Source organism: Perca flavescens, chromosome 8 (assembly GCF_004354835.1).
Source record: "Perca flavescens isolate YP-PL-M2 chromosome 8, PFLA_1.0, whole genome shotgun sequence".
Lineage (NCBI taxonomy): Eukaryota > Metazoa > Chordata > Actinopteri > Perciformes > Percidae > Perca > Perca flavescens.
Window position 1 is genome coordinate 32,461,893 of NC_041338.1, and position 26,219 is coordinate 32,488,111.

At 41.7% G+C, this 26,219-nt stretch overlaps 1 protein-coding gene across 2 annotated transcripts in view; it reads left to right on the forward strand.

The window, feature by feature from the left end:
- met (MET proto-oncogene, receptor tyrosine kinase) overlaps positions 1 to 19,053 on the forward strand; it is an 89,292-nt gene extending 70,239 nt beyond the window's left edge. The window contains exons 13-21 of one of the 2 annotated variants that reach the window (XM_028586202.1): positions 2,482 to 2,635; positions 4,031 to 4,165; positions 5,420 to 5,680; positions 9,371 to 9,451; positions 12,888 to 13,069; positions 13,751 to 13,860; positions 14,119 to 14,284; positions 15,700 to 15,836; positions 18,254 to 19,053. In XM_028586202.1, the coding sequence (XP_028442003.1) occupies positions 2,482 to 2,635; positions 4,031 to 4,165; positions 5,420 to 5,680; positions 9,371 to 9,451; positions 12,888 to 13,069; positions 13,751 to 13,860; positions 14,119 to 14,284; positions 15,700 to 15,836; positions 18,254 to 18,557 (1,530 nt within the window). In that variant the 3' untranslated portion in view covers positions 18,558 to 19,053. The remainder of the gene's footprint in view (positions 1 to 2,481; positions 2,636 to 4,030; positions 4,166 to 5,419; positions 5,681 to 9,370; positions 9,452 to 12,887; positions 13,070 to 13,750; positions 13,861 to 14,118; positions 14,285 to 15,699; positions 15,837 to 18,253) is intronic. The other variant, XM_028586203.1, reaches the window with a different exon arrangement.
- The last annotated feature ends 7,166 nt before the right edge of the window (positions 19,054 to 26,219 follow it).

Sequence of the window (26,219 nt, forward strand, 5' to 3'; positions counted from 1 at the left end):
TCAGAGTTTTCTGTTGCACGACTAAAACAACTTTTGAACGTACAAATGTTCCACCAAAACAAGTTCCTTCCCGAGCCTACTTTGCAGAGGCGCCGTTGCTTTCGTCCAGCGTTTAGCGCCGCCCCAAGACGATTGTTATTGGTTTAAAGAAATGCCAATAAACCAGAGCATGTTTCTCTCCCATCAAGGAATGCTGTGTGGACTAGCCAGACCCTCCTCCGCAGCGCTGTGGAGGAAGGTCTGGCAAAGCGAGACTATGTCCTCCATTTAGAGAGTTTAAAATCTAACAGAGCCATCCAACTTATTTTTACCTTAATAACCGTAAATATAATCAATATATGACTTTGTTATAGCTTTTGGTTCCTTACGCGCCATTGAAAAATTCCAGTTGGGTAAATAAGAGTTTATTGCCTTTCGTTTTCAAGTCTATTTCTTTGTTTGGTGTATTTTAAAAAATGTAAGTAGAACTAGTTGAGAGAAAGATATTGCTATAGATAATAACTCTGAAGGTGCATTGAACATCACACATTAATTATGCACACTGTTAAATCTCAAACATTACAGATTTGGTTTCTGTTAAACCAGTGCACATTCTTTTTATTTTGAGAGTTCCTCAGTAAATGTAACATCCTTGTTTGCAACAAACAGCCTCCGACATCGCAGTGGGTTATTAGAGGTTTGATAAGAGAAATGTCCAACCTTTATGATACAAACTAATATTAGATGCTGCGCTTCAGACGTCTTCATGTCATCCTTAAAGATAATATCCAGTGGTCGCCTTCTGGTGAACAGCGGCGTGCTCCAGACCGGACCTTATCAGCCTCATCGCTGTTGACTTGTGAACTGGCCTTCAAAAGGAAAGCCTGTATCTCAGGGGATGGTCTGCCAATATCCCTTAGCTCCACAAACCAACACACAGACACACACACACAAACACACACACACACACCACACAACCTCCAGACATGCCCAGACACACACACCCACCGTCCCCTTTGTAGAGTAGAAACCTCATTTCCAATAAACCTAATAATGGCAGAAGCAATATCACTGATGTAATCTGCCTCCAGACTCTGTGTGTGTGTGTGTGTGTGTGTGTGTGTGTGTGTGTGTGTGTGTGTGTGTGTGTGTGTGTGTGTGTGTGTGTGTGTGCGTGCGTGCGTGCTTGTGCATTTGCGCGCGTGTGTGTGTAATATTGCATAGCATATGTCTAAATGCCAGTTCCGTGCCTTTTAAATGCTTGTGTACAGTATATCCCATGCATGATATACTGCATGTGTCATGCGTACATGTTTATCAAGCATCTGCCTACATCTATAGTGCAGTGTGTAGGAGTCAAGACAGTTCTGTACCAGAGAGTACCATCATTTTAGAAAAACCATGAACTTGAGTATTGAGTCATCATATTTAATATTTAGTGTCATTTAGTGTCGACGCAGAAGGTCCAGGATTTGATTCTGACCTGTGCATGTCTTCTCTCTCTCTCTCTCTCTCTCTCTCTCTCTCTCTCTCTCTCTCTCTCTCTCTCTCTCTCTCTCTCTCCCCCTTTCATATCTCAGCTTTCCTATCCAATAAAGGCAGAAATGTCCAAAAATAAAAAGAATAAATGGATCCAGTATGGATTTAATACCAAACAAGTAAAGCTGAAAGTGTGCACATTAGCTTTATAGTGAAATGTTTTGTGAAAAATGAAAAAATGTCTCACTGCCCAAACGTATTTCATTGTCATTTTAATATTTAAAACTTAATACTTAATAGTAAGATTTAGGGTTAAAAGTAAAATTTATATTTTTGGACCAAACTTAAGTCACTTAAGTCTGTGTCTAAATATATTACGCACATAAAGCGGTCCTTCCAGAAAAATTTGAGTTTTTTGAGAAAAAATGAGTTTTTTTGTGGGCAAAAATCCTTGAATATGCGGCATGTTTTCTTAAAAAATGCGATGGAATATGCGGGATATTTATGCAATTGTATGCGATGAAATTGCGGAAACTTGCAAAAACTGCGGTTCGATGAAAAAGATTGTTCATGTCGCATAATTACATCACTTCATAACGTCACTTCATAACGTCACTTCATAACGTCACTTCATAACGTTCCCATGGCAACAGAGGAAAATGGCTGCTCTTGTGTGAAGTAAACGCAAAATTTTCAACTTTCTGTTAAGATATATGTGACTTTTTTGTAACGAAATGCGGGGATTATGAAATCATGCAAGCCCCGCATATTTTGCGCGGAAATCGACAATTTATGCGGCGAAAGTGCGCCTTATTTGAAAAAAATGCGGCCCCCGCATGAAATATGCGGACTTTGGCTGATTATGCATTGAATTATGCGATCACATAATCGCGTTTTTCTGGAGGGACTGTCAGTAACTGACCTCTGACCTTCCTGTATGGATAGTAGTTCAGTAGTAATTATCAGTGTTACATTTCACTTCCTTCACTCTTATGACACCCCAAACCCCTTGACTTGTTCCAGTGGCGCCAGGCGGACTCCATCAGGCATCTGGGCAAGGTGACGCTGGCCCAGGAGCAGGACTACGCCGGCCTGATCGTGGGCTGCGTGTGTGTCAGCCTGCTGCTGCTGCTGCTGGGATCGCTGCTCATGTGGAGGAGGAACAAACACATTGACGGTAAGAGCGGAGATGTCAGGTTGTGGTAGGGGGGGGTCATTGGGTCAAAGGTCAGTTCACTTCTGGGACTTCTGCCATTCTAAACTCAGCCCTGATCTCAGACAAGGGCCCATTGATTTCACAGTCCTTTGTGATGTTCTCTTCTGGTCAAATGCAAATGTTTCCAGCAACGAGGTTATGGCAGGAATATTGGCGAGCCGAGTGAATTTTAACCCTCGTGTTGTCTTCCCGTCGACCACGAACTTGTTGTCCATCCAGGTCAAAAGTGAATTAGAATTTTTTGGTGCTTTTTTCAGCGTTTTTGGCTCTTTTCTTTATGCTTTGACACTTTTTAAAACGTTTTTGTCACTTTTTTTATTTTTAAATGAATGGTCAATAAACCTAATTTATATGACATTGTACCTAATTTTTGAGTTAAAAAAGCAGAAATTCTGAATTATTTTGACTAGTAGTTAAGATCAAAGGATGTTGAGTGAATCACAAACTGGTTTATGTCAAACTTTATTCACAATACTGTTCTAAAATCATTTAAACATGTTCATAAAATTGAATGAAACACCTAAATTTCAATAAAAGTAATCATTAATTTTACATGCAAAAATTGTTGTATGGGTTCCATACAACGTACATCCATGCATCCATGTTATTTTTGGGCATTTTGTTTCAAAGAAACCCAGATTTCTGATATAAAAACTTTTAAAACAGGGACAACAGGAGGGTTAAGTACTTACTACTTTAGTACTACTCTTATAAGTTAGAAATAAGCAAATGTAATCAGAGGCAAATATGTAAATTGTAAAAAAAATAAAATAAATTGTAAAAAAACAATGTGAGTGAATCGAGATGAAGTATTTCATATTTTAAATATTTTGAAGTCAAATTGAAAGTGAATTGACCCCAGCCCTGACATGTTAGCCTGTTAATTCAGTTAATGTGTGTCTTTGCGTGCGTTCGTGCGTGCGTGTGTGTGTGTTATTGTGCGTGTGATCATATATTTGCATACATGCGGCTGGAGGTCAGTGTGTCTTCTCTAACCCGTGTGCATGTGTGTCTGCTGGGTTTAGTTTTGCCTGGTGGGTTCACAGTGAGTTTGTGTGTGGGGCGCACTGGTGAAACGCTTGGCCTTTCTTAGTAATTCTCTCATCTCTCCCCCTCCCCTTTTATCTTCTACCTCTCCCTTTATCTCTTGCTCTCTTTTCATCACTTGTTTCCCGTCCCTCTCTCTCATTCTCTCTCTGTCTCATCACCTTGTCTCTCCCTCTCACCTTTCTTTCTACGCGCTCCTTATTCCCTTATGTCTCTATCATTCCATCTTCTTCTTCTTCTTCTTCTTCTTCTTCTTCTTCTTCTTCTTCTTCTTCTTCTTCTTCTTCTCCCCCCTCCCTCTACTTCTAGATCTGTCTGAGGTGTGGTATGATGGGCGGGGTCACATCCAGCATCTGGACAGGCTGGCTAACGCGAGGAGCGTCAGCCCCACTAACGAAATGGTCTCCCACGAGTCAGTCGACTATAGAACAACCCTGCTGGAGGGTACGTCAACCAGATAAGCCCCTCCCTTTTCTTCCCCCGTCCCACCTCCCTCCCTCCCTCCCTCCCCCCCCCATCTACCTGCTTCGCTCCCCGTGGGGCTGAAGGCTATGCTAGCGGTGCATGCCTTACATGTTCTGAACTAACACCTGCAGCCTTGAGGAAATGTAAGTTTCTCAAAGAATTTTGGTGATTTTTTTTTTTTTTTGATCCACTGATCAAAATCATTCTTGTACCAGTGTAGATCATCATAACCCCCACTGTTACCGCTCCCTGCCAACTCTGGAACACTGCCATGACTTACAGTGAATGAATTATCAATTTGATTGACGCAGTTTTTGTCTGTGTGGCGATTTTCTCGACTTATCGATCGGTTGATTTTATAAACGGATCTGTAAATCTGACTTTCTTCACAAAGAATCATGCAAAAGCACCATTCAGCATGAAAAAAGCATTAAAAGTGAAAAGACTAAACGACCAAAGAAATCGTATTTGTCAAACACTTTGACGTTAAATATATTTACCTTCATTTGATTTGTCCGCTGCAGAGGGATTTTAAGCTGAAGACGATCTTCCGTCACGGAAAAGCATCCCTACTTGTTCAACTGTCATGTCATTTTATGTTATTTTCAGCACAGAAAGATAGCTGCCAGTGAGACATGGATAATCGTGGAGTCTGTGTTCTCTTTCCTCTCAAGTAAACTGACCAACAGGCCAGTGTTCCTCAACTTTCATGTAATGTAAACGAGTCCCCTGTGGTTCTGGTTTCCTAAGCTTAAATCCTGAGGGCATTAGGGGGGCTCCATGTATTATGATACTGATTATGATGGGCAGAGCAATTTTCCTGCTGCTAAAAAGTGACTTGAAAGGCCTAAAACCTGAGTAGATAGACTTACAAATGAACTCACGCTTGTCCACAGGTAGACTTGGGGTGTAGGTTCAGTGGTTAAAAATCCATAGATAGTCCATATTTGAGCCCACCATTTATGTCTGTAAGTCCTCCTTCTCCTCTTCTTTGGATAATATTTTGATATTTCTGCATGCCATATTTTTTGCATTTCTTTTCCTTCCACTAACAACAGCTGAGGGCAAATCAGAAACGTTGTTTTTCCAGCTCAGCTACCCTCCAACACCGTGTCAAGTCGCTCGGTTCTTTTTTTTTTTTGATCCTGTAACACACCTTGACCTGTGGGGGGCCCCGCTGATACACTCGCTGACCTTTGACCTCCCTCCATCCCTTCCTTTTTGCTTCCCCAGACCAGGGCACAGACAGGCCCGAGACGTGCCGCGGGGCTCCTCCCATCTACGGGGGCAACGGGGAGCTGCTCTCTCCCAGACTGGGGACACTGGGAGGCGGGATGGGTCGGGGAATCGAGGGCGAGCTGGTGTCCCCTCTACTGATGGCCCCGGTCCACATCGACCCGTCATGCCTCCACCCAGACCTGCTGACTGAGGTGCAGCATGTGGTGATCGCCCGGGAGCAGCTGCTGCTCCACCTCAACCAAGTCATCGGCAGAGGTCGGTCACAGAAACCCTTTCTCTACTGTTAGAATAGATCATTTTTAAAGTATTACATATCACTGGTTCTCTCTGGTGGTTATGCTTTTTTTTTTTTTTTTTTTTGCTAAAATAACTTTTTTCACTTCTTACTCAAACATGAATGAATGAATCATTTTCATTATTGTGTCATGCATTAGAAAAAATATGCCTAGCCCAAACAGGCCTACAAGACGCCATTGTTTACAGCATGGGATCCAGATACCAGAATAGCAACATTAATTACATATATCACACAAATGAACCTTCTTGTCCTTGTTTCATGCTTTAGAGACAAAAGTCGCCAATTTATATACATTCCATTTAAACAAACACTCCATTTTGTTGTCCTCAGTACAGCAAAAACATTGTCGGATTTTGAACAGACATTTCATTTAAGATGGGTGTTCCTAAACCTTTAGTGAGTAACTTTTTGATATTAATGAACGTCCATTACAATTTAAGCCATTGCCAGATGAGTTGCTACAAAGCTAATTAAGACTATCCGCTCCACACAACTCTCTCTGTATCTCTCAGCATGGCTGCGTTCAGAAGATTGTGGCATCCGGTGACTTTTGCTGCGCAGAATCTCGAGTGAAGTTAATGACCTCTTCTGAAGAGTCCATCATGTTTTTGTAATCCTCCGTGTCTTCCTTGGCTATAGCAACTGCGTGGAGGAGTGGTGGGGGCGCATGCGTGGTCACGGAAGGCTTGGGTCATGTGGACACACCAACAGTTTTGTTGTCATTACTTAGAATTCCTCATGGGGGCGACAGAAACTATAGCACACTATACACTATAGCTTTAACTCATCATAATAAGGACAAATACAAAAGAAAATGTCAAACAATTTAATCAGTGTGTTTTTCACTGTATTTTCTGTTAATGTCTTTTTTTATTGTAGGTATTTTTTTATTTTTCTGTTCATAACAACCCAGTTCTTCTTCTACTTACTCAAAACTAAGTAGTTCATATGTTAGAGTGGTTACCCACCAAGTGGAAGGTTGGTGGTTCAATTCCCTCTACCTGCAGTCCCATGTTGATGTGTCCTTTCGCAAAACACTGAACCCTGAATTGCTCCAGATAGTGCTCCATCGGTGTGTGAGTGTTTTTCTGAAGAGCAGGTGTAGGGCTGTGCAATTAATCTACATTTAAACAAGAGGAAATGTAAAATCCATGATTTTCTTGTGCTTTTCCTGGCAATTTTCTTGGATTTTGTTTTCCAGGAAGGGGCTACTTGCTGCTAATGTGCTAAATAAAGTAGCAAAGCAGACATTTATATAGCTGACAAAGTTATGTATAATGATCCAGTCAATACAAACTGCAGTGTCAATGCTTTTAAAGCTTTGAAATAATACCAAAAACATTATTTCTCCGCAAACAATTCACGACGGGATTGTATCTGATGTGGTGTGGTACTTTTATCCAGCGAGCTCAGATTAAATGTGAGATTTATGTAAAGCTATACAAAGGCTAAAGTCGCCCACAAAGAGCTCAATTGCCTGCTTAATCAAACTGCAAGCTTGACATGCAGACACAAATTCGCCTCACTTTGTGCCGCTTTGATAGCAGGGTCAGTCCCATAGATCAAATTCAACATCAAGAAAAGAAAGACCCCCAAACCAACCCTCTGCCCCCTTCAGCTGAATGATCCCCCGAAGAAAAGAGCCTGGATTTCGAAGGCAGGATTTTGAAAGTGGCGTAGGATGATTTTTCACAGCTAGTATTCCCAGGCTCCATTGTTGGGAGTCGTAATCCAACACCCTCAGCCATCTGCAAGGACGTGATAGGAGAACGCCGCGCTTATTTTATTCTTGCACCCCTCCCAGTCTGGGGCAAGCCCTCATGTCTTAAGAGATATAATTCAATAAAATGCACAATAACTCAAGGGGGATTGGCATGGGCGTTTAGCTTGCGTGGGGTATAAATGAATAAAGCTTCATACTGGGTTACTTGAGGGGGCAGATTTAGTGTGAGGGTGATGGTAACTTAAGAGAATCAAAATTAGCTGTTAAAGGTGTGAAAACAGGCAAAACATACAAGTCTCACACATAGGCAGAAATCAATGCTGTGTATCATACATAATATACTGTATAATTGTAGTAAAGTAGTAAAAATAAATACAAACTCAAACAAAGTTCTAAGTGTAGAAACATTTTGAGTGCCCCCTCCCTTGCCTCGCAGTGGTTTGGTCCACTGCTTGGTTTTCTTCTTACGTTAACGGTAACAGAAGTCCAGTGGGAGAGGAGGAATCGCGTCAGTAAGGAGGCTGGCAAGGCTGTTTTATTCACTTTAAACATCGGATAAAGTGATTCTTTTCTCTAGCCTTCCGAGCCTTACTGGAGTTCCACAACTACTGTACACATATCTTATATAAGCTGGGTTCCCCCACCTGCTAGGTCCCACTTAACCCTGTATACAAGTATGTATTATTTGTGTCCCTATCAGTAATTGCTCTTAAGAAAGTATGTATTTATTTACGCCCATGGTCTCACGTACATGTTTTCCAACCAGACAGTCGTTTACCATCAAACACATAAAAGGCTGCATGCACGATATGAAGTCACCTTGATTGTTGTGCTCTAATTTTTATGTGTGAGCACTGCACAGAAATATTTTTTATCTGATTTCTGGAACTGCTGTGATCATGGAGCCAACATGATCTTAATCATAGTGGCTCTGTCAAGAAAAAAGCCTTCAACAAGCCAAGATAGAAGTGAAGGATGCTGTAATTTGCACTACATTCAAAAATGGCCTTTAATGGCTGTACTGTAAACTACATTGGTAATCTAGATGTGCCATACAGCTTTTACCATTCATGGGAAAGATTTAGAAACTGTGGTTTACTTGCTCATCTGTTAGTACATAAAGCAACAAGCCATGACCAGAATCTAATTAGTTTTTTGGGCATTTTCGGCCTTTATTTTGATAGGACAGCTGAAGACATGAAAGGGGAGAGAGAGGTGGGGAATGACATGCAGCAAAAGGCCGCAGGTCAGAGTCGAACCCGGGCCTGCTGCGTTGAGGACTAAACCTCTATTTATGGGCACCCACTCTACCAACTGAGCTATCCGGGCACCCAAATTAGTTTTAGTTTTAAACATGTATTGGCCAAGTATCTTAACATATATAACATGAGCGTATATAGTTGATCCTCAGTACCTCTCAATGTACTTCTGCGCAGTGCCAAAATAAATGTACATGCTGTATTGATGTTTCTTAGTCATAGTGAAATGCAGATGGTGCTGCTGCAGTGTCACCAGTGAAGCATCCCATTTTGATGTCTGCTGTCTATATGCTTGGGCCTCAGGGGTTCGAGTAACCCACCACATTTAACAAACTCTTTTAAATGTTTTCCAACCAGGTTTGTGAATAACAAGAAATAGCAAGTTTTCAAAAGAAGAAATCAATTCCCCTGGGAACGACAATAAAATTGCTGGTTAACCTCCTGAGTTTCCCACTGATCCTGGCTGCTATTGTTCGCCTGCTTCACAGCTGGACCTCATGGTCATTCAGACAGAAAGTGGTGCATCTCTTCAGAGAGGCTTATTTAGTGTGGGGTGAATACAATGTTATATGGAAAAACTTTACAGGTTTGAACTCGAAGCTATTCAATTCACTGATGCTGACTAATTCTGACTAACCTAATAAGCATCATGTTGTAACCTGCAGGTCACTTCGGCTGTGTCTTCCATGGAACTCTGCTGGAGCTAGACGGGCAGAAGCAGCACTGTGCTGTCAAGTCCTTGAACCGTAAGTACAAACCCCCTTTACATGTACAGTACAAAGGGGCGTACTGATAGGCGTAATTTACAGGGGGGATGGGGGAAGGGGGGGAACAATCATGCTCTGGCACGGTTCAAGGCAACTGGGCCAAAGCCTTTAGAAATAAGGAAAGTGAAACGTTTTCCCCTTAAGTGATGCAATGCAAGTACAGTGTGTTAAGCGTAAAAGATTTTTTTTTGCAACTCTCTACTTAACATTTATCATTTTTTACTCCCATTCATCTGTACCTTCATCTTAGAACAAGAGCTTCAGCAGTTTTACTGGAGAAGTTTGGGGGTGAAATCCTCTGCATGAAAGGGTTTCGTGATGGTGACTTTTCACATAGCATGGAGTGTTGCAGCTTCCATTTATAGTTGGAAGTTGAAAATGGGAATTACATGATTTCTGATGTCATGAATACCTCCAGTTAGAGCCGAAATAGGCTAAGGCCATGTTCACACTTGGTGTCCTTTTTTTGACAAGAAGAAGTTGTAGTTTTGGTTCCATAAAGCAGCCGAGAGCGTCTTTTGTTGCTAGCGCTGCTAACGTTAGATGAAACAAAGCGGTGAAGCGAGCTAGAGAAAGAACAGAGAGAGGGAGAGCGATGCTACTTACGTCAGATAAGACAAAGCTAGTTCCAAATCCTGCTTAAGGCCCCTAAAATTCTAGGGTTTGTTTTTTTGCTCAAGAGTGCCAGAAACATTTAACTACACATTTTTAATTTAGCCAACTATTGTTGCCGTGTCTGTGTTTTGATTTTAAATAAAAAAAGGCTTTTCAAAAGCATACAGGCTTGTAAAAAAATGTATTTGTTAACTGAATGGGAAGCCATGTTTACTGTATGTACAGTAACGTCTTGTCATGAGCTAAGGTTTAACAAAATGCTCCTGACATCCGACTTAAAGTAACATTTTATGTTTTGTTTTCATTTTTTATGGTCACTGAGGAGTCCCTAGTCGTGACTCGCAATCAAATGCAGCACTGGTTTTTCAGATTCCCCCTCACACACACACACACACACACACACACACACACACACACACTCCTTGTCCAAACATATCCACATCCAACAATAATTATTCCAACCTACATCTGCTTATATTGCATACTTATTGCATGATATCACAACGCTCCAATAGCATTAAGGAGCTCATCTCATCAGAGCCTTGAATCCTTCTGGGCTGAGTTGATGGTGATGAATGAGCGTCCGATGGTGAGGACGGCATTAGGGTCCCCCCTAATCATGTAACCTGTCAGTTGGACCAGGGAGATTGATGCTGGAGTAATATGGAGGAAAGCCCAGTGCAGTCACAAGGAGCCACCGACCATAGTGGGATGGGATGAGCTCGGCCTGCTGCCGGCTTGGTCCTCTGGGATTTATTGACCTTTTTTTATTAAGTTTAGTGATTTCTAAGGAGTACTATGTCATTGTTGTTTGCGTTCTTTTGTTACATTGGAGACCTTGAGTTGGTGCTTTTATCCCAATATAAGACAAGTTGTTGAAAGTGCAGGAGCCAGAGACGCTTACTGCATTTCGAGAAAGATTAGTGTATGATAGAGAAAGTTATATCCACACAGCAATGACGTCTTTTGTGTCGTTAACTTTCAAATTGAGGCTCTGAAATCAAATGTCATCTCTCATTTACCGAATGATACTTAATGACTGTCATAAACATTCAAAACAAACTCCTAAACGGTTGTGACAGTGTCATGTCAGTCTTATGCACACCCCTTCGAATAAAGTGTCACCACACAGTAATGGCATCATTTTTCAAATTGTGGCTCTGAAATCAAATGTCATCTCTTTGTATCTTTGGGGTCTAACCTCAGGTGAAGGCCACTCTGCTGGTTTGTCCAGCTCTAAAGAGCTTCCATCTCTAACCAGATTACAGCAGAGTCAGTGGGGCTAAAGTGCGGGACATCAGACGCAGAGATGCAATTGGCAAATGGGAATTTGGCGCGGGTCAGGTCTGGGTGAGGATATTCAGGGAGTTTGTTTTTTTATTTATTTTTTTATTACCATCAGCATCCTTTTTTTCCCCCAAAGGTTTATAAGGAATGTCCTTCCTGCTAATGTCAGTACAGCAGAGTTGCTCCATGTTGCAACTTTAGTCTGAAAGATCTTTTCAATACCCAACATCGCCGAATCTCCCTGTACGTTACTTTCTCTAGAACAGAGATCTTCAACTAGGCAGTCCTTCCAGAAAAATTTCAGTTTTTTTGATTGTTGCGGGAAAAAATCCTTGATTATGCGGTAAATTTTCTTAAAAAATGCGATGGAATATGCGTGATATTTATGCAATTGTATGCGATGAAATTGCGGGAACTTGCAAAAATTGCGGTTTGATGAAAAAGAGAAAAAAAAGTGATTCCCCAACACCCTGCTTTTCGATGATGTTCACGTCGCGTAATTACGTCACTTCATAACGTCACTTCATAACGTTCCCATGGCAACAGGGGAAAATGGCTGCTCTTGTGTGAAGTAAACGCAACATATTTCAACTTTCTGCTAGGATATATGTGACTTTTTTGCAACGAAAATGCAAGGATTATGAAATCATGCAAGGCCCGCATATTTTGCGCGGAAATCTGCAATTATGCGGCGAAAATGCGGCATATATAAATATGCAGACTTTGGCTGATTATGCATTGAATTATGCGATCGCATAATCATGTTTTTCTGGAGGGACTGCCTAGGGAGTCCTCAGAGTCACTGCAGGGGGCTGCCAAATTATTGTTTAATGCTTTTTTATATTTTTAGGATCAACTTTTGTATTTATAAATTTTTTTTACATACAGAACAGACAAATACAACTGAACAAGAACAATAACCCTCTCCCGCCAATTTGACTTGTTGAATCAGTCGGACTCAATGACCAGTTACCGTAAATGACGAGCGGGAGGAGCATGACTAAGCCTCTCAAAATCTGACGAAAATCTTTTGTCGATCTGAAGTGAAGACAAATTCAGCAACTGCATGGCCTATTTCTCGCTTCAAATGTTTTCAGAAACACGTTTCTGTGAACTATTTTAGTACAATACGAGATCGTAATCCAAACAAGCCGCCATTATGGTCTGGCTTTGAAATTCGGGAGAAGCCAGACCCATGTGACGCGTTCGTCCAATCAGCGGCCAGTTTTAGTTTTTTTGGGCAACAATAGCGCTGCCTGCTGTTATGGAGACGTATTACGTCTCGCGCACGCGCGCAGAACGTACGCTCAAGTCGGTGTTGCTTCGGTGTGTTCCGAGGCACTTTTTTGACCAACTCGGTTAGACTGATCAGTCCGACTGCCTTTTTCTGCCTTTTTTGGGTTGGTGTGTCAGAGCCTTTAGGCGTCCCGACCCCCATGTTGAGAACCACTGCTCTAAAACACAACTGTTAAAATGGTAATGTTTTTTCTTTTCTTTTCTTTTCCTGATAAAGGCATCACAGATCTGGAAGAGGTGTCCCAGTTCCTGAAGGAAGGGATCATCATGAAGGACTTCAGCCACCCAAACGTTCTCTCTCTGCTGGGAATCTGCCTGCCGCCAGAGGGCTCGCCGCTGGTGGTTCTGCCCTACATGAAGCACGGCGACCTGCGCAACTTCATTCGCGATGAAGGACATGTATGGACACACTCCAGATGTTACGATTTATTTACAGCACATACATAGAGATTGGCATGGTTTTATTTCAGTTAGCCTAATAGCTGGTTTGATTTGCATTGAGAGATGATCTTAAGTACCCCATGCCAATCTCTAGGTATGGTGAAGGGTATGTGATGATGTGGGGGGGCTATTTTAATTCTTAAGGCCAAGGGAACTTTATCAGGATGCATAGTATCCTGGATCCATAAAATAACTGGCCTTTAAAAATAAAAATCTGCCTGCCTCTATGGGAATTTAACATAGGTGTGTACTGACTTATGCTCCCTGTATTTTAAGGAAAAACATTTATTTATTTATGATACATTATTCATTCACAAAAAAAATTGGTGTCTTTAAAAGGTTGAATTTTTCCTAATTTTTTTAATTAAGGTATGTATACTTATGAGCAGCACTGTGTGTATATATATATATATATATATATATATATATATATATATATATATATATATATATATATATATATAGGAGATGTGGAAAAAAATAGAACTTTAAGATAATGTGCAAAACAGCGATTGCAACTGAGATGTACAGTACATCCTGCATAGATCAGTCAACACAGTACAAGTTGATCTAATAATAATTTGAAACCCAGCCAGTTATTTTGTCTCATAGAACTTTGATGATTGTTTTTACCCACAGAACCCAACAGTGAAGGACCTGATGGGCTTCGGGCTGCAGGTGGCCAGAGGGATGGAGTATCTGGCCAGCAAGAAGTTTGTCCACAGAGACCTGGCTGCCAGGAACTGCATGTAAGTTCACATCTATTCATTCAACATCACACGAGTGTGTTTTATATATAGAGCAAAGTACAATAGATGGGACTAAAATAGAATTAAATACAGCTGGGAAGGGAAAGAGAACAGAAAAGATATAGTACTGCGTAGGAGATGAGAAAGAATACAAGAGAAGGAGAAAATTGGGAAGGGTTGATTAGTTTTAAGATCAAAGAGAAGAGCAAAGTAAAAAAAAAAGAACTACAATAAAAAGTCCTTTCTTTGCCCCGACAGGCTGGATGAGAGCTACACAGTGAAGGTGGCAGACTTCGGACTGGCCAGAGACGTTTATGATAAAGAATATTACAGCGTCCACAACAAGAGTGGAGTCAAGCTGCCCGTCAAGTGGATGGCTCTGGAGAGTCTGCAGACACACAAGTTCACACCCAAGTCCGACGTGGTGAGGACTGTTACACAACAACTGCAAACGTAATGGAAATAACTTCATAAAAGTCTGGATTAGCAGAAGTACGTATTCCAGCATAAATCCTGACATCCGGCGCAATGCCAGGCTTTGCCCCGTCCGCTTCTTATCATTGTGTGTTGCCATTCTCAAAATCCCTTAGCTACGGGAAACCACAACACAACCTTCGATCTACACTGAAAATGGCAACTTTGGAAGACATTTGGGATCGTGCAACAAGGCAGGGTTGCTCGGTTCTTTCGGTGAACGCTTGTACAGATTTACAAAAGACTATGTTTACGGCATTTACTATCTAACTTGGGCGTTTTGGGACAGATTGGTGGGGATTGCTGTGGACAAAGTAACGTTACACGTGGCGATACATTGGCAACAGCAAATTATGTTTTACACATATTGAGCTAATTTAAATAGCTCACGTTACTGTATTGTGTGAACAGTTAACTGGGGGCGGCTATGGCTGTGGGGCGGCTGTGACTCAGTAGTAGAGCGGTTGCCTGCCAATCGGAAGGTTGGTGGTTCAATCCTTGGCCCTGCAGTCCCATGTCGAAGTGTCCTTGGGCAAGACACTGAACCCCGAGCTGCGCATCGGAGTGTAAATGTGTGTGACTGATTATCTGATGAGCAGGTGGCACCTTGTACGGCAGCCTCGGCCACAGTGTATGAATGGTGAATGGTTCCTGTACCATGTTAAAGCACTTTGAGTAGTCGTTGAGACTAGAAAAGTGCTATATAAGAACAGTCCATTTAATTTAATATTAAATGTTGCATTTTTTTTTTTTCGGGGTGCAAATGTTCCACCAACACAAGTTTCTTCCCGAGACAATTTAGCAGAGCCACGCTCACTGCGTCCGGAGTTTAGCGCCGCCCAAGACCATTGGGATTGGTTTAACCCTTGTATTGTCTTCCTGTCGACCATGCAACTTTTTGTTTGTCTGGGTCAAAATTTGAGTTGTTCTTTTTCGACATTTGTCACTTTTCCCGGGATTTTCGTAATGTAATTTTTTTTTACGTTTTTTGTCACTTTTTACGATGGTTTTGTAGATTTTTGTTTTTTCAGCACTTTATTGATGTTTTCGTCTGTTTTTTTGCTGCATTTCTGAAGCTTTTTCTGGAATTTTTGACACTTTTATCAACGTTCTTTTGTCATTTATTTTTTTTTTTTTAAATGCTATAACATTTTATAAAACACACACATTCAATGAAAGTAGTGGACTGATCATTTATTTTACTTGTGAAGAGCTTTGTATGGAAGCACCCGCGTTATTTTCTTTGACAATTTGGTCGAAAGAAACACAAATTTCTTACTCCACAGTGCTGTGGAGATTGGTCTGGCAATGCAAGACTGGTAAAAGGACAACAGTGAGAGTTCAATTTTCTTGTCTTTACTATAGTGGTCATTTGGCGTGTTGCTATGGGAACTGATGACCCGTGGCGCCCCACCGTATTCGGACGTGAACTCCTTCGACATCACCGTGTTCCTCCTGCAGGGGAGGAGGCTGCTGCAGCCCGAGTTCTGCCCTGACGCCCTGTAAGTACACACACACACCCACACACACACACACACAATCACACCCACACACACTTACACTCCCATATATATATATATATATATATATATATATATATATATATATGCTTATACTCACCTGTCATTCACCTCCTCTAGCAAAGTGCCACGGCTAAGTTAGTGTGAGTGATAAAGTGTAGAGCTGCACTTAAATACATCATGAGGAGAGAGCGAGAGTCTTAAAATCAGGAGAGAGCAGCAGGGGGAAAAAGGTGGAGGTGAAAGAGCTGTATAAGCAATGGAAGTCATAAATAAAAACCACTCAGGTTTCGATCATCCATCATCTACCTCAGCAACAGTCTGAAACCCGCTCACGGTCGAGCGTTACATCTCATCACAGCTGTGGGTCAAGTGAAAGTCACTTTTCTTGCTTCACCGCTAAAGCACAAAGAAAGTTTGGAAAATGAAATCCAGTGCCAGTATAGTATTTTTTTATTTGTCTCTTTTTTTTTTTTTTTTTTTTGCCGTGGTAATTAAGTGCAGCCACTCTTTTCTTGAGCTTTCCGTCAACACTTTTTGAGTTTTATTTGGATCTGTTCACAGCCGAGATTGCCAGACTATCAATGTTTAGAAAAAGTTCTCTTTTCTGCTGATAAAATTCTGCCAAACCTGACGTGGCTGAAAAACAAAACAAAAAGAGCAACCTCTTTGAGTAATGAGCGATAGAAAGAAACAAAACTTACAGTTATTTATATAAAATGTCACATCAAATCGCAGGAAAGTATTTCAGTGTCAGGACAGCTCACGCATCCGCTCGCTTACTCGTGGATTTGTCTTTGTCCATTTAAGTCCGACCCACCGGTGAGTGAAGTGAAACGGACGCCAAGGGTGATCTCATACGGTGCAGATAACATCAGGAGTGTTCACTGCATGTCTATATAGTGTGTGTGTGTGTGTGTGGAAACTAGAGGTCGAGTGGGAGTGTTCAGGTGAGGGAGGTAGAGGCCCAAAAAGTTCCCAAGCTGTAAATTAAACCGAGACATCGGGGGGTGATGCACATCTGCAAACATTCCCGCAATTCTTCACTCCCGATCGTTCGCAGGGTGTTTTGGTGATAGCAGTCGCTGGCAGATACCTTGGACCTGTCGTAATCAGGGGGGGGGGGGGCATTTTTCTTCATTTTTAACAGTGATAGGGTGGCAAGTCAGGAAAAGAAAAACAATAATGGTAATAAGAGAGACGTCAACTTCTGACAGGGGTGAAGAGTTTTGATAAAAGACGACTGATTGTTGGTGTGACAGTTATCTTTGAGACACGTTGCGAGGGAGGAATAACTTCACTGAACCTTTGACTGCTGAGTGATGAAATGAACTATTAGTTTAGATTGTTGAATTTAAGAGTGAAGCCCCTCTGATAGAGTTAAAAACATAAAGTTACCTCCTAGGCCTCCTGCACACTGCCTGCGTGGCGTCTGCGTGGCGTTTTCTACGTCTTTGCACACCAGAAACGTGTCTGACGCGGCGCTGCTGCTGCTAGCCTCGTCTCTACACATTTATGTTTCCCATAAACATAAAGATATACTGATCTGATTACAGCAAAGACAAACGTCGGCAGTATTGACAGCAAAATATAGGCTACAGAATATTTCCTTTTGTATTGACCGGTGCAATAGTTGAAAATCGATAATTATTTATTATTTTTTTAATTACATTTATACCTGCATTTATGTCAAAACCTAGAGACTTTCTAACATCCAAATGTCATTTATTAAATGTATTTTTGTCTAAATGACATATAAACATCTTTTCCTATTGTATTTTGCCTGTAAACGCTTCCAACACGCTTCCGTGTTGCTTGAAAAATAGGCGTCGGTCCTATTTCTAGCATGCATACGTTTTTTGTCACAAAATAAATAAACACAGTGGAAATAAACACATTGTCTTTAATGGAAACCTAATGACTCCGCCGCAGTTCCGGAGCGGATCCGCAGACGTTCCGCAGTTGGTGGAAATGACCAGTTAGGAACGATATGACAGAACATTTTAGTGGTTTTGAAACCTTGACTTTTTCAAACCACGGTATACCTTGAAACCAGTAACTGGCCCATGCCTAGTCTCTTGTTCAACCAACAGACCCGACCCAAAGAAGAACAGTTTTTTTCCAAAAGACATAACCAATTTGAACTCACATTTGCACTGACTTCACAGTCTCAGAACTGTGCACCATACCCATACCCCTTTTTTTGCACTACTTATTTTATTCCATGTTGTTATATTTATCACATGTTGGCACTGGAAAATAAGTTGCTTTCAATCTCATTGTACATGTGTATGACAATAAAAGGCATTCTATTCTAAAATATTAAACCGAGAAAAGCAGTTAACGTTCAAATTTAAGACGCTGAAAAAAAGACTCCTCTCCCTCCCTCTCCCCCGCAGCTACACGCTGATGATCGAGTGTTGGCATCCGAAGCCCGAGCGGCGGCCCTCCTTCCACGAGCTGGTGTCCCGCATCGCCACCATCTTCTCCAGCTTCAGCGGCGAGCACTACGTCCTGCTCAACACCACCTACGTCAACATCGAAAAGATGAGCCCTTACCCCTCGCTCCTCGCCTACTCCACCAACACCCCCACCGTCGTCGCGTCCTCCTTCATGTCTTCCTCATCCGACCCCTCCACCTCCACGTCGCTGCCAACCATGTCCCCCCTCTTTTGCCACGTGGAGCGAGACTGCTGCACCTGAGAGAGAGAGAGAGAGAGAGAGAGAGAGAGAGAGAGAGAGAGAGAGAGAGAGAGAGAGAGAGAGAGAATGGAGGGAAGGTGGAAAAAGACTCAGACACTGAGAAACAAAAAGGAGCAAAGGAAGAAAGCAGCGAGGCGATGAAGAACTACTGTACGTACTGGCCAAACACTGGACCCTGTAGGCTGAGGGGGGGGGAAAAAACAACAGTTTCGAGAGCTTTGACTGTTCACTCAATGTACATAGATCGTCTGACCTTTGACCCCTTTCGAAACCATCGCCAGACCACAGGGTTCTCCATGAACTATAGGGGCTGACCTTATGGACTTTTCTGGCCTTTTATCGACCCCCGAGGAGCAGGAGATCAGTCTTTCCTGCTTCTCTCTACATGACCATTACAACACAGGGAACTCCTCCTCAAAGAGTCCCAGCGGACAAAGGCCACTGTCAAGCAAGCACAACGCTATTCATCAAACACCCCCCCCCCACCAAAAAAAAACGAAATCTCATTGACTGCTGTACCCACACAGGGAGAGGATAGATTTTCTGCGTCTGCTCCTCTCTGGGTGGCACATGTGCTCCGATACGCGGATGTGGCTCAGAACCTTTTTTTCGCTCTCTGTAATGTGAATGTTTGACAAATGGGCCGTGTTATTGTGTCGTATAGAAAATGTCACACCTCCAGCGCCCCCGCGCTCAAAGAGAGAGAACGCCGGGCTGCTTTGATAGATTGCGGCGCCTCGGGTTAAGTAAACCCAGGCACTGTGGAGGTCGATGATGGTTGGAAGGTAACCGGGGAACATCAGTGTAGGTGTAAGGTGGGATGTGGGAAAGAGAAACCACCCCTCTGCTGCCTGCGTGCAGTTCACTGGATGCTTTTATTTGTGTAATTACATTTTGGACAATTAGCTTTTGATGTGCTTGGAGGAAGAAAAAAAAAACATCTGGCAGTCTCCTTGTGACTCACCTGCGTGAAATCCCCAGATGTTTCCCAGTGCAAAGGGTCAGAAGCACCCTTGATTTCCTCCTCTCTTTTTTTTTATTTTTTTAAACCTGAAATATCCCATCATGTCAGAACAGTACAACTATGACAACATGCACACGCCTGGAAAGAACAAGGAGAACCAATAAGAACTATGTCCTGGGATTTTTTCGCTAACCGTATGTCAGATTTTGTCTCTTTTTCGTATATCTTACATTTTATTGGCAGAGAACACGCTGTACCTGATAAAATGATACCTAGACAAAGGACACGAGGGTTCCCTGAGACCTAAAAGTTCATCTTTGACATTTTATTACCTAAATAACTTGTGGTCCAAATTCCAACAAAGAGCTTGTGGTCCCATAAAGATTTCACTGAGAGCTTCAAGTAAAAACATTTTTTACCTCAAAGGGTCCTTGTGTTCATCTGGCTTCTAACCAGGAGTGTGTTGTTATGTGACTAAGTGACAGCTGTATACCACTGTAACTTCATGACGACGCATTAAGTCATTATGAAGATATATTTCAATGTTAAAAGGCCGTGCCAGTGTGTTTGCAAGTTTCAGCTTCTTAAACCCGACTCATGTACAATTTTTTTTTCCTCAAAGCATGCTAATTCAGTTTTTAGTCCGTTCCAGGCAGCTGCTGGCTCCCATTCATTACTGCACAGTAGGATATTCAGATTCTCGCTTGAGTTGTGTAATCCATCACAGGCAACATCAAGTCAACGTTAAGTTTTGTCACTGATATTCTATTACTGTTGTGCGGCAATGTAGTTAAAGTGCAAATAGATGTATTGTAAGTGTGTACAGCGTGTCACACTGTAAGGCAGAGATTAGGGATTCTTTTCACTGTCGTAAAATGTCAGAAAATGGTGAAAGATGTGGATCAGTGTTTCCCAAAGCCCAAGATGACGTCCTCAAATGTCTTGTTTTCAAAGATATTCAGTTTACTGTCATAGAAGAGTGAAGAAACCTAGAAAATATTCACATTTAAGAAGCTGCAGTGAGAGAAGTTTTCGTTTTTTTCCAGAAAAAATAACTCCAACCGATTTCTTAATTGATTATTAAAATAGTTGGCGATTCGTTGAATAGTTGACAACTAATCGATTCAGCTCTAGAGTTGGGCCAATTGACGATCATAACGACGATTGACAATTGAAAAGACGTATGCCAAAGGCCCCTGAGGATTTATTTTTGGGAACATGTATCATAAAATGTATACAAATCCTTATCAGTTTGCTGTAGTAATATAGGCATACAACTTATTTCCTAAATATGAGTTTTACAGAACCCTTTTTAGCAGAACTTCTTAATTCCACGCATTCTTTTTCTCATCAAAAAGTGGCATCTACGTTACCCACAATGCAACTTGACCGTCCACAGTTCAGTAAGGACATTCAGGTGTTTCAGACATTATGCTAGCCTCGATCCACTACCAACAGCCGCCTCTAGTGACATCACTTGAGGCATTTTGTCAGGGCCACGTTCAGCCCCGACAAAACGTCGCAACACTGGTTTTTGTTTAAGCGTTGAACACCCTGTTGTTACCAGGAGTTTACAGACACGTCTCTGCTGATTGGGTATCAACTGTGACACAGCCAATAAACGAGAGACACACCCACCAAACGAGAGAAAGAAAGAAAGAAAGAAGAAAGCAGTTGCACTCATTGACATATATATAAAATGGACCAATAGCCCCCGTTGCTCTGGACGGAGACCAGTGAAGGCTATTAGAAGCACTTTTCCGGTGATCTCTTGCTTTACTGCGCAGCCTCCAACTGACAGAGACAACGTAAATGTGACACGAGCAACGTGTCTGAAAGTTGTAAGTCTTCTGGTAGCTGTGCGAAGAGAAATCTCAATCATTTCTAATCTTACGGAGAGTGTAGGTATATGTAAGGAGATAACATGGGCACAGGCTAATTATTGCGAACTAACATGCTAGTTAACATTAGTAATTAAACCTAAACAGCTCATGTACAGTAAGTCGATACTGCCTGCGAGCTTCTCTTGTACTATACGGTAATTCCTCTACTGTGCGACAGTAAGTCACTTGGTTATGACCCAATCGTTAGCCTATTTTTACAAAAGCGTCTGCTACGGAGCCATAACGTGAGGTACAAGGTAATGGAGCCTTTTATACATTGTCGTGTTTCTTTAGAAATAAACAATGGCCAAATAGAGTCTTTAAACGCTTCAGATGTAAAGTTATTCACAGTCAAGTGACGTAAAAAAAATGGAATGCTAACAAGAGGTGATCGCTTTGTAGCAACAAAATGGCGCCATCGGAGGTTCGAGTTCTGAAGCGAAGCTTACCCCCTTGGTTGCCCGCCGTGTCACACCGTTCCGAGGAAACATGTCGTTCAACCAGGAAACCGTAGCAACACGGTGCACGCCGTTGTGAGCTTGAACGTGCCCCTGGTAACATTTATGACTAAAATATAAAACGTCTGCTTCCTTCAGGGCATTCCCTATGTGTTCTATCTATATAAGTATATATCTATACTTTGATGAATTACACAACTCAAGCACCTTTCAAGAGTTCTCATATTGTACAGAAATGAACGGAAACTAATGGCTGCTTTCAACAATGGAAAAAAACAACATTTTCTAAAACACATGAGGGTGATTTACAAAGTGGTTAGCTGGGATGCAAATTGCACAATATTGGTCGCAAATGTGCTAAAACTTGCAAACCACTGCTGATGTTTATGCCCCCCTTTTATGTTTGCTTTGTGTAGCAGGTTATGTTTTTATCATTTTATCTGAATGGCTGCTGATGTGACTGGGCCATTGACGGACAGGTATGAATGTTTGCTATGACAAGAAAATTGCTGTACTATATTTTTGTATTGATGATGAGCCTCTTCTTTAAGACCGGTGGTGAGTGAATAGTGCCACGAACAATTGAACAAAGCCACCTAATCAATCTTTTCTTTTTTTTTACTAGACGAAACCACTGCCATTTTGTAAATAAAGAGAAGGTATCGTGGGGGGGGGGTCCGCGTGGGCTAGCAGCATGCGTCTGATGATAAACACGTGGTCGCGGATTCTCATTCAGCTCGACAGCTAGATCACCGCAAAAAACAGTCGAGAACGTAGAGTTGAACAAAGCGGAGCCACCTCACACCCCCCGCACGATGCCCAAAGACTGCTGTCACTTTGATCGTGTGATTCTCCACCACTTTGTGCTTAACACTGTCTGTTACTTGTGTGCGTATGTAAGATTTTGTTGTACATAAAAAAAAAAAATATCCTGAAGGTACATGTTCCTATGTAATGTCAAATCAACTCTTGTCAGTCTAATAAAGCTATACTAGCAGAGCTAGAACTTTTCTTTTTATCTTTTGTTTTACAAGACAAGCAGCTCAAACCTGCCCTGGAGGCAAACGTAAAGCACGGCTGTACAGTGTAGAACTTTAATTACAAGTACCCGTGGTGTAAATTACTATCTGCTCACATAGTTTGTTCCTGCGTCATACTTTCCATACGGTGGGTATTGTGCAATCGATGTGCAGCAGCCACTTAGTCAAAAATGCCCGTTTGTGGCCGGTTGGCTCAGTTGGTGGAGCGGGCGCACATATGCGGAGCTTCTCAGTCCCTCCCCCCCCCCCCTTCCTGAAAAAGCCCACGGTCTCCTAAGCTCTTCCCCCCACAAGGGAGAATGACTGCACGAGCAGTGATTGACACACAGTTAGACACCCCCCCCTGGCCATGATTGGTGCATCTGAACAGGGAGCGGTGGATTTTTGCAAATCTCACTACAAGCTGTAGGTGGAGCCAGAGGAGCTGGATTTTTATTTTAATGACCTGCTTCATGTAGTTCTACTGGAACATAGGGGCAGTTTCAGCAAATATGACAGAAAGTTAGTTTTATAAGTCTTACCTACTGCATATTTAAGTAACATCTTCAATGCAGGACTTTTACTTGTAACAGAGTATTTTTACAGTGTGGTATTAGTACTTTTACTTAAGTAAAGGATCTGAGTACGTCTTCCACTGGTTGGCCTTTAAACCTTCAAACTCCATGCTTGCGCAACATTTTGAGCACACAGTCCTTGCATTTTGTTTCTACCTTTTGTTGACAGAAAGAAGAAACCCTTTTTTTTGTTCCCACTGGTTGGTAGTGACCTCTGACCCTTCACCTCTAGCCCCCCCTCATTTCTTCTTATCCCTGTAAATACTGCGGTCTAGACTTCCCCCTCCCTCTGGTGAACTGAGCCGTGACCGTGGCTTTCAGGACAGGTTGTCCTTTTTGCAGTTGCTGGGCAACCCGAAAGATTTGTAAAGAACCTGGTCTGTATAAAAATGAGAGAACACAGGCTTTTAGGGTTATATTTGAATACATTTCTACTCTTGAAAGACTGGACCCTTATGCCTTTGTGTGACGGTTGAGAAAAACAGATTTTAAAGGTGCTACATTTAGCATGTTAGCATCAATAAATCACGACAGCTTAAAAAGGAGAAGATAAAAGACAAAATTAGACGGCTTCAAAATCAATTTTTCACATTGTGCCAGCAGGATGTATGGCTCCTTTATGGCACAAATGGAAATGCTTAGTGGCACAAATCTGAATTCTATTGTTCTGAAATAAGGTTGAAAATGATTGATTGGATATTGAACATCAATATCCAATCAATCATTTTCAACCTTTTGTCTATAAAAATGAGAGAACACAGGCTTTTGAGCCATATTTGAATACTGAATACTTTTCTACTCTTGAGAGACTGGACTCTGAGGTCTCTCTGGGGCCATTGATCCTCCTAAACTGTTGCGAAAAAGAGATTTTAAAGTTGCTACATTTAACATGTTAGCATCAATAAATCACGACCAAATAAAATGGAGAAGATAAAAGATCAAATTAGATGCAATTACAATCAATTTTTCACATTGTGTGCCAACAAGGTCTATGGCTCATTTATGGCACAAATCAAAAAGAAAGTTGATTGGATATTGGTGTTTAAGCATGCTTTTAGCTCAAGTTTGTATCTCAAAGAGCAATAATTGAACAATATAATGAAAATACAATGTAACCCAAACATTGCAACTGAGGGCAAAGCATAGGATCTCAGTGTTTTTACAATACATCCCATGACTAGAATAAGCACTCAAAGTGCTAGGAAAATGAGTTTAATACTGAAGAAGATAATAATGTGTTTTATGAAACATTATTTCTAGACAAACAGATCAAGTAGGCAAGAAGATAAGAAAGGGGGAAGCACTTCATGTTAAATGTCATGACCCCCGGGGGGCTTTCAAATCCTCCACAGTACACAATTCAAACTATGTGGGTATGACTGAGAGGATATTAATTAATTTCTTAATTCCAGAGAAACATACATGTCTTATACCACCTGCAGCAATACACAGTAGAAGGTGTGGCCCACAGTGTCTCCTTTGATAAGGTGAGGTGAAGAGAATCTCCTATTTGTAACGTAGTCTATATCCTTGACGAATTTCTGAGGACTATGGTTAACTCCTCCTCAGATCTCTGCAGGGTAAATCCAGACAGCTAGCTAGACTATCTGTCCAATCAGAGTTTTCTGTTGCACGACTAAAACAACTTTTAAACCTTCACACGTTCCACCAAAATCAAATTCTTTCCCGAGGCTATTTTACAGAGGCGCGGGGGCTCCGTCCGGCACATAGCGCAACCCATGACGAATGGGATTGGTTAAAAGAAATGCCGATAAACCAGAACACGTTTCTATCCCATCCCGGGAATGCTGTGTGGACTAGCCAGACCCTCCTCCGCAGCGCTGCGGAGGAAGGTCTGGCAAAGCGAGACTAGGCTGAGAGAAACAGATGTAGTTGAGAAAGCTGTGGTGGAATTTTCCAGACCATCAGGACAACACGGCCCGTCAGATTAGTAGTTATCTTCCACCTTGCTGAAGTATCTTTGCCTCCAGGCTTAAATTATCCCAGCGAAAGCCATGTTAAGCCCCGGCTAACACGAGCATGAGGCATGTCTGTCTTTGCATCTCACTCTTAGCATCCATCTCGCCTGCCACACCAGGCTTGTCTTTCATCTCCCTTCACTCTCAGTCCTTCACTCAGCCGCCCCCAGTGCTACTGGTGTCCTCTCATCAGGAGTTTGAGAGTTTGTTTTGACACAGTAAAGCCTTTTGTATGCATGTGTGACACAAAAGGCATTTATATTTCTTGACAAAATCAGTGACATTTAGTAACTTTAATAACTGAAATTGTGTTTCTACCAGTTTTATGCACTCTATGGTTTCTCCCTGTATCAACAATGCTTCTGTGCTAAATATGCAATGCAAGACTGACTTCTTAAGTGCTTTTAGTGGCATACTTTTCTCTTAGAATTGTTCTAAAACACATGATACGACATGAAAACTTAAAGACACACTATTGTAATTTAAAAGGTGTCTAATACTATTATGAATACTCAAAAATGTTTTGCATAAAGTAAATGCAATCTTTTGTATGCATGCGTGACGCAAAAGGCATTTATATTTCTTTACAAAGTCAGAAATTAAGTCACTTTATTGCCTAAAATTGTGTCTCTACCAGTTTTATACAGTCTATGGTTTCTCCCTGTATCAACAATGCTTCTGTGTTAATTATGCAATGCAAGACTGACTTCTTAAGTGTTTTTAGTGGCTCACTTTTCTACTAGAATTGTTCGAAAACACATGAGACGACATGAACAATAATGAT